General features: G+C 40.8%; 2 protein-coding genes across 4 annotated transcripts in view; one reads left to right on the top strand and one right to left on the bottom strand.

The window, feature by feature from the left end:
* Positions 1-624, top strand: part of LOC117290275 (ankycorbin-like) — an 85,370-nt gene extending 84,746 nt beyond the window's left edge. For 2 of the 3 annotated variants that reach the window (XM_033771581.1, XM_033771584.1), the window contains one exon: positions 273-624. The gene's annotated coding sequence lies outside the window, so the exon portion shown is untranslated. The remainder of the gene's footprint in view (positions 1-272) is intronic. The other variant, XM_033771582.1, reaches the window with a different exon arrangement.
* A 10,701-nt stretch (positions 625-11,325) lies between these two features.
* On the bottom strand, positions 11,326-15,441 carry LOC117290459 (uncharacterized protein K02A2.6-like). Its single transcript, XM_033771875.1, has one exon. The coding sequence runs from the start codon at positions 15,439-15,441 to the stop codon at positions 11,326-11,328; it is 4,116 nt and encodes a 1,371-aa protein (XP_033627766.1).
* Between the last annotated feature and the right edge of the window lie 167 nt (positions 15,442-15,608).

The raw sequence follows: 15,608 nt of genomic DNA on the forward strand, positions 1-15,608 counted from the left end.
TTGTTATACGCTTGTGTTCATTTTATGGGTAGGATTTAAAACTTTGCATGGTGGAAATACGATATAAGGTTTGCGGTAACACCATGTAATGACCATCTCTAATGAGTTGGGTTGGTTCTGAAAAGTACCGTTGGTTTCAACTCGACGTTTCGATCATTATGCTCTGATCGTCTTCTGGAGAAAGCTGCCATACATTTAGGGGACGGGTGCAATATGCATTAATAAGTTCATACTATTTATTTCAATGAATTTAATTATTTTTGTTTTTCCAGATCAATGTGTTGCAACAATTAATCTAGAGTGAAAAGTACTAAATGTGAAATTCCAACTCATTTGCAGAATATTACTGATGACCCATCACTCAGCCTCTGGATCACCCCAGCATCCACACCATTGAAAGGACTCCATACCCTTCTGCATATTATTCTAGAGTGGGATCTATACTTGTCCCTGCTTTTGGACTTAAATTGATGAAGGGGTTGAAGGTATTTACCTTACCTGGGGTTGATTTCACAAAGAACTTCAGACAAGGAGATATAACAAACTTAAGACTCATCCTAACTCGAGACAAGGCTAATCCTAACTCTTTATGAAATCCACCCCTGATACAAATTTACACATAATGAATGTTTATGACTGCAATGGTGCGAATATGTTCATGAGTTGAAAGATTTTATGTGCTATTCAACGAGGCGGAGCCGAGTTGAATGGAACATTCCAGCTTTCAACGAAGGAACATATTTGAACCATTGCACGAATGAAAAATATTAATTATTTGTTTTATATAACAGCCAAGTAGATCTTTGTCATTTTGATTGAAAGATACAACTTTCAAGACAAACAAAGCGTGTAGGCCTACAATTTTTAATTGTAGAAGCCGAATGCTAGTAATTTTACTATTATGCCTTGCAGTAAACACTGCTGCGTTACCAAAGACACGCGCACGCAGTGATGTTTTTACTCAGCTTTTTCGTTCCATCCGAAAAGTACCATTGCACGCTGCCAGCGTGCAATGGTACTTTTTGGATGGAACGAAAAAGCACGGTGAGTGACTCTGCGTGCAATGGTACTTTTATTTGCTATCACATGACGGACAATCCTCCAATCAAATGGCAAGGATCTGATTGGGTGTTATATAACATGCAATGTTCATGTATTTTAAAGTGCAGATATCAGCTGATGATCATGTGACCTCCTAATTACAAATAATTAATGAATGAAGTGCCTTATGAGTGTATGCACTCAGATGAGAAACCTCAAAAAAATATGGTTCTACATATTAGAACCTTGATTAACAAAATTTACCATCTAAGATAAGGGATCCATAACTTATAAAAGTTGCTATTGCTATAGACTGTACTGTATATGACGTCACCATTCAAAAACTTGCCCTACAACATGGCGTCTATGAGCGAGTTCGGATGGTGTGTGCGTGGTTGTGTGTGTGTGGGCGTATTTGTGCCATAGAAATCAAACCGGAATGCTGCGTGCTTCATTGATGTACGCGATTAGACACGCATACAGTTTGCCGTACAAGATGGCGACTTTCATGGCAACAAAGGGGCTATTCAAAAGCATTTTAGTCAAACAAATAGTGTTCCTTACAAGCAAAAATTCATATACAAAATAAAAAAGTAGAAACTTTTCAGCATTTATACATCATGTGGTTTTCTTTAGTACAATTTTGTGTGAATAAACTGTGTAATCCAGTATTAGGGTGTAGAGTTTTGTATGTTTGGAGTTTTGTGCAATAATTAAGGAGGGTATCATAAGTATATTCTTTCAAAAAGTCTTAATACCCTTTTAACTTTGACATGTTTTTCAAGTCTAAAAATAATAGTTTTGTACATGTATATACCTAAAGTAATTTAAGTCTTTCTCTTTCAAAATAACATTTTTTCCCTATTTAAAATCTCCTGATTACCTACATGAAATAGGTTGTTTGCATATAATTCCAACACCAATGTCACACCATTACAAACTTCATGTGTATTATTTGGTTGAGTTCTATACAAATTTATAATTATTGAATGATCTTAATTTTTGTGAAATGCTATAAATGATGACATGATTATGTGATTGTGATAAAAAATGTTTGATTGATATGCCTGAAATTACCAGTGTACATGTAATACAAAACTGTTTTTATTTTAGCAGAGTTGAATACACAATGTAAAGAGATTATTGTATATTTTATTTGTAATAAATAGAGACTAAACTCATCTTACATAGGTAACTGAATGGCTCTCATTTTATTTGAGTGAATTATCCTGCTGCCACAGTTTGTAAAATTAATTATCAAGATTGTTTCATTTTCCCCAACCGTAAATGCTGTTGTGAGTATATGTACAGTGTGGGCTACTTCTTTATAGTTTTAATATTGCACAAAATGCTAGTACGTGTACATGCAAGTCAGTCCACCATTTGGAGATATGTACCAAATCCATATATAGCTCTATGACCAAATCATACCAAGCAAGTCCATGCAGTCGATCTTTTTTGAGCTCAATACAGCCAAAAAGGCAAATGTTGTAAGGATTTGTCCTTTTTGGGGATGCGTTTATGGCTAAAACACTTAAAGACACACTGTTGGTAATTGTCAAAGACCAGTCTTCTCACTTGGTGTATCTCAACGTATGCATAAAATAACAAACCTGTAAAAATTTTAGCTCAATTGGTCGCCGAAGTTGCGAGATAATGAAAGAAAAAACACCCTTGTCACACGAAGTTGTGTGCTTTCAGATGCTTAATTCCAAGACCTCAAAATCTAATTCTGGGGTCTCGAAATCAAATTCATGAAAAATTGCTTCTTTATCGAAAACTCTGTTACTTCAGAGGGAGCCGTTTCTTGCAATGTTTTATACTGTCAACGGCTCCCCATTACTTGCTACCAAGTAGATTTATGCTAATAATTAGGTGGTCGTGCTGATGCACGAACACCTATTGTTATTGCTCTGGTTTTTTTTTCTTCTCCATCTTCCTTCTTCCCGTCAACTCTTATCTACAGCATAACTCAAGATTCAAGCCAAACTGAACCTTGAAACTCACCAGACAATTGAACCTCAATACGAAGACGGCACAGTTTTCATTACGTCATGATGACGTCATTAGGTGTAAAATTACAGGGTTTTTAAAGTTGAAAAGGGACCATTTTCGTTTTGCTGTATCTCAACGAATATGAAAGCTATGATGTTCAAAGTTTTCGCATCTGATAGACCAAGACTGGGGCAACATTTGAAAAGTTAACGCCAAAATCGTCCGACCTTAGCATCCGGGTCGTTCTCCTGGGTTGAAGTTCACCTTCGGGTTTTTTTCGTCAAAAAACATATTTCGAGCTTTTCTACGGAATAACTCAAGATTGAGATTGAATGGAATGTTGAAACTCAACAGATAGTTGAACCTCAGTATCAAGACAACACATACTTAATTACGTCATTATGACGTCATCGGGAATTGAATTACGTTAGATCAAAGTTTAATATTTGTAAAAATCATAACTCAAAAACTATGAATCGGATTTTGACAATCTACACATCATCGGATAGATCATTAAAAGTTGGACAAATGCTTCACAGAACACGTAAAATATTTTTAATACTTCTAGTGCAAAACAAAATTTGGAAATTTCATAAAATCTTATCGTATTCATGTTTTTAAAACTACTAATCATTTCAACGTAATTTTTGTTTCAGATTGTAAAACAGCAATCCCGCTCAATCTTTTGCACAGAAATAACAAAATTTTGACCTTTACATCAGTCGAAAAGGGACGTCAAAGCACCTGTTGACCCACGCGTTTACCCCATTTTGATCAACAACGCACGCTATATGTACGCTATGCAGTGCAAGCGCGGGAATTCCCAAAAGTGCTCTCTTTAGTCCAGCGAAAGAGGGCGCTGTAACGTTTTTAGTAACATCGAGCGCTGAGTGAATCGCTGTGAATCGCAGTAGTTGAGTAATAATGAACAACGTCTCGCACCAAAACTACAAGTAGGAATACATATGCATTGATGTTATAAGATACATTATACACCTTCAGATAGTCCATCACATAATTATAAAATGTTTACAAGTCATACATCAGCTGAAAGGTTATAATGAACTAGTCAGGATCTACACAAATGAAATCAGTTTAAACTTGGCTTCTTGTTCAAACCAGAGGTTGAAAATAATTGGTCAAAGAAAAATAATTTCACAACCACACATTTGATTTTTTATATATTTATATTCATTGGGTAGGTATGTAACAACTTAAGAAACGATACACAACATTGACTATTAAACCTTGACCTCCAGTTAAACAGGAAGATGCAGTTAATTATTTGAAAAAATATTACCCCAGAACCAGAAATTAGTTGTTTATTATCTGAACGTCGTCAGATAAGGCTTTGAAAAACATTACTAACGCTATAATTTGTGACCTGACAAAATTGTCTTCCGGTTCAAACCGGATGTTTAATATTTGAAAAAAATCATAACATCTGAACCATACATTGGATTTTTTCAATCTATGCATCATCTGAAAGGTCTTAATAGACTTATCACGTGCTATACAATATGCGACCCTGTTTGACCTTGACTTCCAGTTAAAGTTGGAAACTGATATATAATATGTTTGAAAAATAAAACAAATCCTAAACCACATGATTTGATTTTTATCATCTATACGTCAAAAGAAAGAACTCAAAAGACATCACCAACGCTACCAAGTGTGACCTCATTTGACAGTACCTTCCGGTTCAAAACGGAAGTTGAAACTTTATATTTGAAAAAATCATAACTCCTAAACCAAATATTGGATTTTTACAACCCATCCATCATTTAAAAGGTCTTAATAAACTTATCACGCGCTACATAAAAAGTAACCGCTATTTGACCTTTTATCCGAAGCAACCCGGAAGTTGGTGTTTAATTTGTAAAAAAATCATAACTCCTTAACCAGTCATTGGATTGATGAGGTAAAATGTTGTCTTCAATTCATTCACTCACTCACCACGAACACCTTGTTTTTGTAGTAAACAAAAACTGTACATGTACCTCTAGTTATTTTTAGTTATTACCAAGAGTGTCCACTGCCTTTAAGGCTGTTTTGATAATATTCATACCTGGGCCCAATTTCATAGAGCTGCTTAAGCAAATAATTTGCATAAGCACGAAAATAGCTTGCTTATTTTACACATGTTACTGGCAAAAATGTTATGCCATGTACATTGCTTGTGACTAATATTTATCTGTTGTTTACTTAGCATAACAATTGATTGGAGTCTTAGCCGGTAATCTGATTTTACAAAAAAGCAAAGATTTTTTTGCTTTAATAGCACAATTTTTTGCTTAAGCAGCTATATGAAACTGGGCCCTGCATATAGTTACATCTTAATTTGGCAAACTATTAGTAATCACATACACTGTGGTTATACTATTTGAGACGGCATTTGAGACGGCATGCTAGAAAATTACAACATTTAGTGGCCACATTTACTTTTTGTTTTTATGTACTTTAACATTTTTACCTGAGGATGCTTCAACAGCAGATGACACCATCAAAGAACTTTTCGCAAATACCCATTGCGCAAGGGCTCCTGTTGAATGAGGTACCAGCATGCACCTCATTCTTCCCTAATGCGTGAGTATTTGCGATGATACCCGGTATGTCTATAATGTATACATGTCTATATACATGTACATGTAATGTTATATTTTGAAAGCTTGAACCTCGCAGGTAATTTTTTTAAAAGACGTACAAAGTGATTCACATTTGGTGAAGTTTTGTGCACCACAAACTTTCCACCATTGTATTCATTAGCAACCTCTGGGTGTTTCTGTTTTAGGGAGCCACCGTGCATAGTTGATATTGTTATTTGCAAAGAAATATGGAATCAGTTCAGTGAGTGCAAGATAGTAGGATGTGAGTGAGCTTCTCTAAATGACCTTATGAGTGAAAGAATTACCAGTTCCATGGACAAAATGGCAAACTGGAAATACAACGACAAGAATATCGCAATCAATGTAAAGTAGTCAGGAATTTGATCAACCAGGCAAAGATTACCTATTATTCATCTCAAGTACAAGAATCCTCAGGAGATCAAAAGAAGCTCTTCAAGATAATTGTGAGCCTGCCACTGTTGCTGAGATTCAAAGGGTTATTATGAAATCTCCTTCAAAATCCTGCGAGCTGGATCCAGTGTCAACATCCATGATGAAGCAAAACATTGGTTTATTTGTACCCTACATCACTAATCTTGTCAACGAATCTCTCAGTTCCGGTTGTTTCCCCGATAGCCTCAAAGTTTCCTACATCAGGCCGCTCATCAAAAAACCAAACCTGGACAAGGAGGTATTCAAAAACTACAGACCAGTTGTAAACTTAAAATATCTTGGAAAAGTCATCGAACGAGTAGTCTCATCACGCATTTCTGATCACATTCACGCTTTCAACCTGTCCAACGTTTTCCAGTCAGCATACAAGCCTTTCCATGGGACAGAAGCTGCACTAGTCCGTGTGAGCAACGATATTCTTTCTGCAATGGACAATGGTAATCTTACAGCACTAGTCCTGCTGGACTCGAGTGCTGCTTTTGACACTGTTGATCACAACATCCTTCTCTCTTGGCTCAAGAATCACCTTGGCATAGAGGACACGGCCCTAGCATGGTGCAAATCGTATCTCTACAATAGAACTCAGCATGTTTGTATTGGCACCGCGGTATCCGACCCTGTTGTTTTGAACTACTCTGTGCCACAGGGGTCTGTCCTGGGCCCGCAGTGGTTTACACTGTACACTTTACCGATTCGTGACATCATCCTGAAATTTAATCTGAATTACCATGTCTATGCAGACAACACTCAGCTATACTTCACGTTTAAATCTTCTCAAGAAAACGCCAACGCATCTATTGCAAGACTTGAGAAATGCATCCAAGAGATTCGACGTTGGACACAACAAAACTTCCTGAAGTTAAATGATGATAAGAAAGAGTTCCTTCTATTTGGGTCACGTCAACAGTTAACAAAGGTTTCAGTGCCATACATTTCCATCGGTGCAAGCTCGGAACTTAGGGGTTATTGTTGATTCATTAATGACACTTCAACCACACATCAACAACATCGTTTGTCTGTCATCATACCACATCAGGAATATTGGTAAGACTCGTAAGTACTTGGACAAAAGTGCCACTGAAAAGGTCATTCATGCATTTGTTACTTCTCGCCTTGACAATGGCAATGCTCTTCTCTACAGTCTTCTTAACCAGATTTCCCGTCTTCAATGCCTCCAAAATACTGCTGCCCGCATTTGACTGTCTAAAAAATCCTGTTCCATCATCCCCATTCTGAAACAACTACACTGGCTCCGTATCTCTCAGCGAATCATCTTCAAGCTAATGCTCATTGTCCACAAGCACTTAATGGCAAGGCTCCCCTCTATATTTCTGAACTTCTCCAAGTTTACACTCCATCAAGAAATCTTCGATCAAGTTCCATGCTTCTTCTCATTGAACCAAAGTCTCAACACTCATGGGGAGACAGGTCTTTTTTTTCAGCTGCGCCACGCATCTGGAACTCTCTACCACTTGTCTTTGTACCACAAGATTCAAATCTCTTCTCAAAACTTATCTTATGTCACAGGTTTTCAAGGACTAATTTTTGTTGCGTCTGTTTTTCTTTGTTTTGTTCTTTGTTCGTCGTTGGTTTTACTGCGCCTTGAACACCCAGTAGGGTGGATACGTGCGCATTACAAGTCTTATTATTATTATTATTGTTATTATTATTATTATCCCAATATGCAGTCCACCAAACATGATTACAAACTTGTCCTCACCAAATTTCTCAGCCCAGTGCCACTGGATCTGCTTGGCTAGGCGTAGATTGGTTGGTCAGCAGCAATGACAGGTACATGTACTTGTCCTGGGTTGAGGAATGCTACTGTATCCTTGATCTTCTCCATCACATGTCTCAAATTTGAAACCGAGTGGGCTTGGTCTCGAAGAAGAGGTAACAGTGATGTAATGTTAACTTCAAATGCTGGGCCCCTCCTTTTGAGGCATGATGGGCTGACCAAGTAACATCTACTGCCTCATTTACGCTCTGTGTGAAACTGACCTTGGACAGGAATTGATTCTTTGTTGTGAAGTGTGTCCAGGGCGGATGTTAGTGTAAGAGTCAGGAAGTTCAGGAACAGACTTGATCTTGTTCTCCCAAAGCTTGACGGGTTTCGCATTGTTCACCTTCATCTTTTGAGATTGGATGTTGGAAGATAGAAATACTGGATTAAACGAACTAGCTGCTGTTGTAGCAGTTGGGTTGTGGTCTATGTTATCCATGGAAGAGTATGAATATCCCTTTTCTGAGAACCTGCTGGCATACCACCGCATCATCAACATACTTGCTGGTAGCGGCATCACCTAATTGTGCTGGGACTTCCAGAGCTCTGTCAAATGAAATGTTAAGGCCATTTTCATGAAGCATTTCCACTCTGTTGGAAGTGTAGTGGCCGAGCGGTTATTATTATTTATTATTCATGGTTTATTTATTAAAACACTGCAATACAGCGTCTAATAAAAGCAGAAATGTACAGTTAACAAAAAAGTCATTAAAAACATTACTATTATATTAAAAAAGAAAAGAATAAAATATCAAATGTATAAACACACAGGCAACAAATTTGTGACAGAAAAACATTAAAGAAACACGTTGCCCCGGATCGGTCGAGTCGATCACCAAAAAGTGCCCGAGACCGTCCGCTACTTTAAACTGCATGCGGCCGGTTTAAACTGCATGCGGCCGGATAGATAATTCGAGAGTAGAGCAGAATAATCAACACATTAAACACCCCCCTCTCCGAAACTGCACGGTCCTCCCCCTATGTCGCGAACTAACACGGTCGGCCATTCCGTGAAAATGGCAGACCACGCCAGCTCAAGAAAAACCATGCAACAGTCGGGTCTCTCAGTCAGCTCTCAGTCTCCCACGCAGTTAGGTCATAATCAGTTCGTCGTATAGTTGGTGTATCCAGCACGTCCAAGGGGTAGTAGGCACGGGCGGGGCAGACGGCGTGCTGCACGGTGGGTGAAGTCGGGCTGGGCGCTGGTTACTGGGTGTCAGGAGGCTACTGGGAGGCGCAGAGACGGACTGCTGTAGGTAGCTAGCGCGACGGGACGGAGCCGGGGAGCGCGCGTCGATGCACCGGCCGCCTCTTAGCTCTACGAGGGAGATCCGAGGTCTCAGAGCCGTAGAGGGCGGGCATCTAGGGAGGCGCACTATCACGCAATTGAGGCGTACGGCACGACGGACACCCGGAGGCTAAGCCCAGCCAGGCATTACCCCACCAACAGCATTGCCTCTCATTGATGAATAGGAGGCTATTGTGATGTATGGATTACATTAATAATTAGGAAGGTTATTCAACAGGGGTCCAGTTAATACAAGAATGATTGCATAATAAATAGGTTGGAACAGTGATATATCTGCCTCTGTGTTTTTATATTGTCTGTCCATTGTCTGTCCTAGAAGGCTGAGGCGCAGTGAGTGCAGCTACGCATATACATGTATAGGCGGTATATTTCATCCAAAACTGACTAGCTACCTTTCTCGACCGCTCGATTGGTAAGGGACCAGTTCCGCCACACTATTCTCGTTTGCCTCGGAAACAGGAAAAACTCAATACAAGAATGGGACCAGTTTGATGTTGAAGTCATCGAAGATCGGTGTGTGGTGTGAAAATTTCAATGGCCATCGTTTGCATGTACTTCTTATGAACAAATGGACAGCAATTAACTGTCTTTTTCCATACTTGTCATTATTTTGCTAAAGTGTCTAGTATTTTCTTGTGCGCCTGGGTGCCATTAGGCAGATATACATGTGCGCTTTTCCTTTATAAATCTCGAATTATTTATTATTATTTATAAATGAAGGTAATAAGGGCATCGGTTGATATCGTTTATGGCATCATTGTTTTTTTCTGATTCAAATTAACAAGCCATAATTATCTAAACTATTTTAGAGCCGTAACCCACACCATCTTCTTGGATTGAAATTAGAAGGTCCAGTGGCATGGCATCCTTGTGGAATTCAACACTGTTGTGTCGTTTCAGACGTCGGGTTGCAAGTCTACAAAACCCTGACTCAAACTCCCTCTTACTGATTGGCTGGAGTTACGAGCGATATCTCCTTACGTCTGGTTTTGATATGGGCCACAAGGGGGAAGCCGTAGGCTGCACACAGAGCCACCTCTTTAGGTTTGAAGTGAGTTGCGACCTCGGACTCCCATTAACATTTCAGAGAGTGACTCGTTGATGTTTTGCAGAGGGGTAAATGGCATTGTGTATACCATTTTGTACAGGGGGGGGGGGGGTATTTTGCGTGTAAAATACAAAATATTAAAGGGAAGGTATACGTTTGGTAATTACTCAAAACAAAAATATAAGCTGTTGATAGTATAAAACATTGTGGGAAACGACTACCTCTGAAGTAATGTAGTTTTTTAGAAAGAGGTAATTTCTCACTAAAATAATAAAAGACTTCTAGCTAGAAGTCTTTTATTCCAATTTGAAGGCACACAAATTCGTCCAACAAGGGTGTTTTTTCTTTCATCATTTTCTCGCAACTTCGATGACCGATTGAGCTCAAATTTTTACAGGTTTGTTATTTTATGCACGAGATGGAATGCACCAAGTGAGAAGACTGGTCTTTGACAATAACCAAACGTGTACCTTCCGTTTAAGGCTTTATGAGAAACAAAAATACATGCGTATTTTACAGGATGTGTTTATTATAATGAAGTCACTCATGTAGGCCTACCCAACTTTCCAACATTTTTTTAAACGCGTCAAACAGCAACCCATTGTTGTGAATAACTTTATTTGTTCCATTTGTTGAATCTTCGGTTTATTCGTATCTAAACTACAAATCACAATGGCGTCGGCACATGCACACACGACCTTTGACCTAACTGTAATTAGACTAGCGCTGTTAGTCGCTCGTAAACACAACATCCGTCCCTTTTTAGACAAAAACTCAACAGTAGCCTATTTTCTGACTTACTACATGTATGTTTCTGACAAGGCAATTTCTACAACTTGTTTAAAGACTTGATTGGTTCAAATGAAGTTGTTATATAGGTAACCTATGCGTACAATATAAAACACATTTTATTGAGTTTTAACTTTTGACTTAGCAATATTGAAAAACCGGTCGTGCATGAATATAGACCAACTGCTTTTTTTAATACAATGAAAACTTTAACTTTTTAAACAAACTTCAATAAACAAAGAACAATGTTTTCAATTTAACTCTCATCTTCGAGTTCAAAGTTCTGTCCAGTTCATTCAGTTTAGAACAAAGTCTTTGTATTTCGGATGCATGCCACACTGTCTTTTGGGTCTGGCACTGTGTGGGGAAGATTGTTTGTCCACGACAGTTGGGGGGGGGTTGCGACTGGATTGGTATCTGCCAAACTCTGAGTCGGGGAAACAAGAATCTGTTCAGGGACTGCACTTCCGTGATCCATTTTGGATGGTTGAATGGCAGGGTCAGACAGTGGCATATCCGCGTCATGTGCAGTTTGCATAAACTTCTTCACATGGCTAGTGTTTCGCGAATATTGAGCACCTTTCGGGGAGGCAACTATGACACTATTGCCGGTTTTGTTCACAATTGTGAAGGGTTCAGGGTTGAACGGGGTAGAAAACTTGTTTGTTTTCTCTTGTCTCACAAGGACTTGATCACCGACTTCCACCTCCGAGTATTTTGCATTCCGACGAGCGTCCGTGTAAAGCTTGGCTTTTCCTTTGTTTTCGGCGTCGCGATCCCGGACTTCCAAGTCAGAATGATTATCGGCCTGAAACACTGGTAGTTTCCCGCGCATTTTCCGTTTGAACAACAACTCAGCTGGAGTTTTCCTTGTGGCAGGGTGTTCAGTAGCGCGATATTTTGTGACGTATTTCCGTAGTTCCTTTCGCCAGTTTTGACCTTCGGCCTGTGCGATACGGATTCGTTTCATGATTGAGTCGTTTTGGCGTTCCACTTCGCCATTTGCTTGAGCCCACTTAGCTGTAACCTTGACATGGTCTATACCATTCTCCTCACAGAACTCTCGAAACTCATGAGAACGGAACTGGGGACCATTGTCGGATTTCAGTGTCACTGGAAGTCCATGACGGCTGAAGATTTCCTCTAGGGAATCAATGACTTTGTCTGCGGTAGTGGAACTCAGTATCTGGTACTCATAGTATCGGCTATAGTAATCAATAACTACTAGAACGGAATGTCCTGATGGAAATGGTCCAAGTAAATCCGTTGCTAAGTCCTGCCAAGGACCGTCAGGGAGCGTGGTTGGTCTCAGTGGCTCGGGGGGGTCAGGTCGTGCTACAATTTGACATCCATGGCACGATCTGCAGAACTTTTCGGCACCTTTTTCCATTCCTGGCCACCATACTTTTGTGCGAAGGTTTTGCTTCGTTCCCACAATACCAAGGTGACCCTCGTGCGCAAGAGCTAAGGCTTGTTGTCTGAGTTTCTGTGGTAAGACGATACGCGTTCCACGTAATATCAGCTGTCCGATGACACATAGCTCTCCTGCGATCGGTGCATACGCCTTACAGTTTTCAAAGAACCCGGTTCGAATTGCTTCTCTTAGCTCTGCTAGCTCTTTATCCTCTGCGGATGCACTTTCAACTTGTTTCGTTGTCATAGCACTGGGTGTGGCAGAGATGGCTACAAAACGCACATAGTCCTCTGCCCCGTGGTCATGCTTGAGTTGAATCTTTTCCTGCGAAAGCCGGGACAAAGCGTCGGCGATGTTATCGCGTCCGGGGATGTATACAACTTTGTACTCGTATGGCTGTAGGCGTAATACCCATCGCTCAACTCGTGCACATGGTTTAGATCGGGGTCCATATATCGCCTCCAATGGTTTGTGATCAGTCAGTAGTTCAAAACTGCGACCATAGATGAATGCGTGAAATCTTTCACAAGCCCAGACGAGTGATAGGGCTTCCTTCTCTGTTTGCGAATATCTCCTCTCGCAATCTGTCAGACTGCGACTGGCATAGCAGACTGGAACTAAACCGTCGTGATGTTCCTGGATTAAAACGGCACCCAGTCCTACTGGACTCGCGTCAGATATCACTTTTGTCGGTGCGTTGTTGTCATAGTACGCGAGCGTAGTTGCGTTTACGAGGCTCTCCTTTAGCGAATTGAAGGCTGTTCGCTGGTAAGGTCCAAATTGAAATGGAATTCCTTTCCTGGTTAGCTTTCGAAGTGGATCTGACACTGTAGCAAAGTTAGGTATGAATCTGCTACTAAACCCAACGAGGCCAAGAAAGCTTCGAATCTCTGAGACGTTTTCCGGTTCGTGAAATTCTGCTACAGCTCTTACGCGCTCTTGTGTAGGACCAATGCCTTTCTCTGATAGTAGGATTCCCATGAATACCAACCGACTCATGTTAAACTGGCACTTCTCTTGGTTCAAGGTAAGACCTACCTCCTCCAATCTGCGTAACACTGCGAATACTCTGTTATCGTGTGTCTTCTTGTCAGACGCATGAACGATGATGTCGTCTGAGATGTTTTCCACACCTTCAAGTCCCGCTAGTGTCTTTGCGATCATGTATTGGTATTGCTCACTGGCAGAGCTAACTCCAAAGAGAAGGCGTTTGTATTGGTAGAGACCGCAATGAGTAACAAAGGTTGTGATCCCTCGCGACTCGTTATCAAGTTCCAACTGGTGATAGCCCCATTTGAGGTCGAGCTTGCTGAAGAACTTTGATCCATTCATTGTCTGTAACAGTTCATCTACTGTCGGTATTGGATGACGACCGCGTATTATTGCGTCATTAGCACGTCTCATGTCGAGGCAGAGTCGTATGTCACCATTCGGTTTTGGCACCGTGACTACTGGATTGACCCAAGGGGTTGGACCATCCACACGCTCAATGATATCGAGATCCTCCAATTCACGAATCTTTTCCTCCACTCGACTGCGCAAATTGAATGGAGTGCGTCTTAGTGGTTGTGCTACTGGCTTTACAGAGGGGTCAATGTGAAGCTTCACTTGTTCAGTTTTGAGCTTACCCACGCCTTTGAACACATCTGGAAATTGCTTATGGAACTGGGTCGAGCCACTCTTTGTGCGCTCATCAATACTGGCTACCGCTGTGGTGTGTGGAGGACTGTTGGCTGCATCCACTCCAATTTTGAGTACACCCAACTCCATTGCAGTAACTTTGCCAAGTAAGGGAACACCTTTGCCTTTAATGACGATGAATTCAGCTGGTACAGATTTTCCCGATATACTCGCTTCACAGCTGAAGAGACCTTTCAATGATAGGGCTTGGTCAGCACCGTATGCCCACAATTTCCTGTTTGGTGGGGCGACACGGGATTCACACTTAATTTTTGCATTTTTTAGTGATTCCCATGTATGTTCATCAATAACGTTGCTCGTGGCCCCAGAATCAATCAACATGTGGAGGTCAATTCCACCAACAGTTACTTTCATCTTATTCGAGTAAGTATTCTCATGAATGAGAAATGCATAGTCATGCGATGGTTCTGAATCAAGATGTTGCTCATCGATTTGGTTGACTGTTGGCTTGGACTTGGTCTTGCAGACTTTGGCGAAATGATCTCTTCCAGAACATTTTTGGCATGTCTGGCCTCTTGCGGGGCACTTAGGGTCTCGACCAAAATGCCCAGTTCGACCACACCTGTAACAAGCACCTTTGGTAGTCATGGTAGTGGTTGCGGATTTCACCGATTGGTTTTCCTGTCTCTGATGTTTGGATTGTTGGGTCCATTTCTTAGGCTTGCTTGATTTGTCATGAGGCTTTGGTTTTCTGTCAGACACCATGTTGACAGTAGTGTCAGACTGATAGGTTTTGCCCTTGACAGACAGTGCAGCCATCTGACTTTCTACCTTTTCACATTTATCAGCTACTTTCATTGCCTTTGCTAAAGTTAGTTCATCCCCTGCTTCCAATAGCTTGCGTCTAACGTAATCAGATTTGCACTTACTCAGCACAGCATCTCTTATCTGGTTGTCTTTTTCACCTCCAAAATCACAGTCTCTAGCCGCTCTCCGAAGTCTGGTTACAAATTGTAATACCGTTTCCCCTTCCTTCTGGACAACTTGGTGAAAAGTCTGCCGTTCAAATGCTGCATTTTTCTGTGGCACGAAGTATTTGTTCAGTGCGGTTTTGGCAGCGTCAAAATCAGTAGCAGCGCCCGTGTCAGGTAGCGTCAAGAAAATTTCCTGTACGTCCGGTCCGGCTAGATGGAGCATTAGTGCACGTCTTCGTTGCTTCACCTCCGGTGTTGTGGTGGACCCAATAATATGGCCTTTGCCGTCTGCATAGAGCTCAAACGACATCAGCCACCTTTCCCATCGTGGTCCAAGGGTTGCTGGCTCCGAAAAACAGTCAAATATGGGGATTACTGTTTTCTCCATGATTTTTTTTCCGGATCCCATCCTCGTCGCCAATGTTGAATCTTCGGTTTATTCGTATCTAAACTACAAATCACAATGGCGTCGGCACATGCACACACGACCTTTGACCTAACTGTAATTAGACTAGCGCTGTTAGTCGCTCGTAAACACAACACCATTTAACCCTG

Source organism: Asterias rubens, chromosome 5, assembly GCF_902459465.1.
Source record: "Asterias rubens chromosome 5, eAstRub1.3, whole genome shotgun sequence".
In the NCBI taxonomy this organism is placed as follows: domain Eukaryota; kingdom Metazoa; phylum Echinodermata; class Asteroidea; order Forcipulatida; family Asteriidae; genus Asterias; species Asterias rubens.

Excerpts from the sequence above, each read along its gene's own strand:
- LOC117290459 (XM_033771875.1), bottom strand. The coding sequence starts at position 15,441 with ATGGAGAAAACAGTAATCCCCATATTTGACTGTTTTTCGGAGCCAGCA.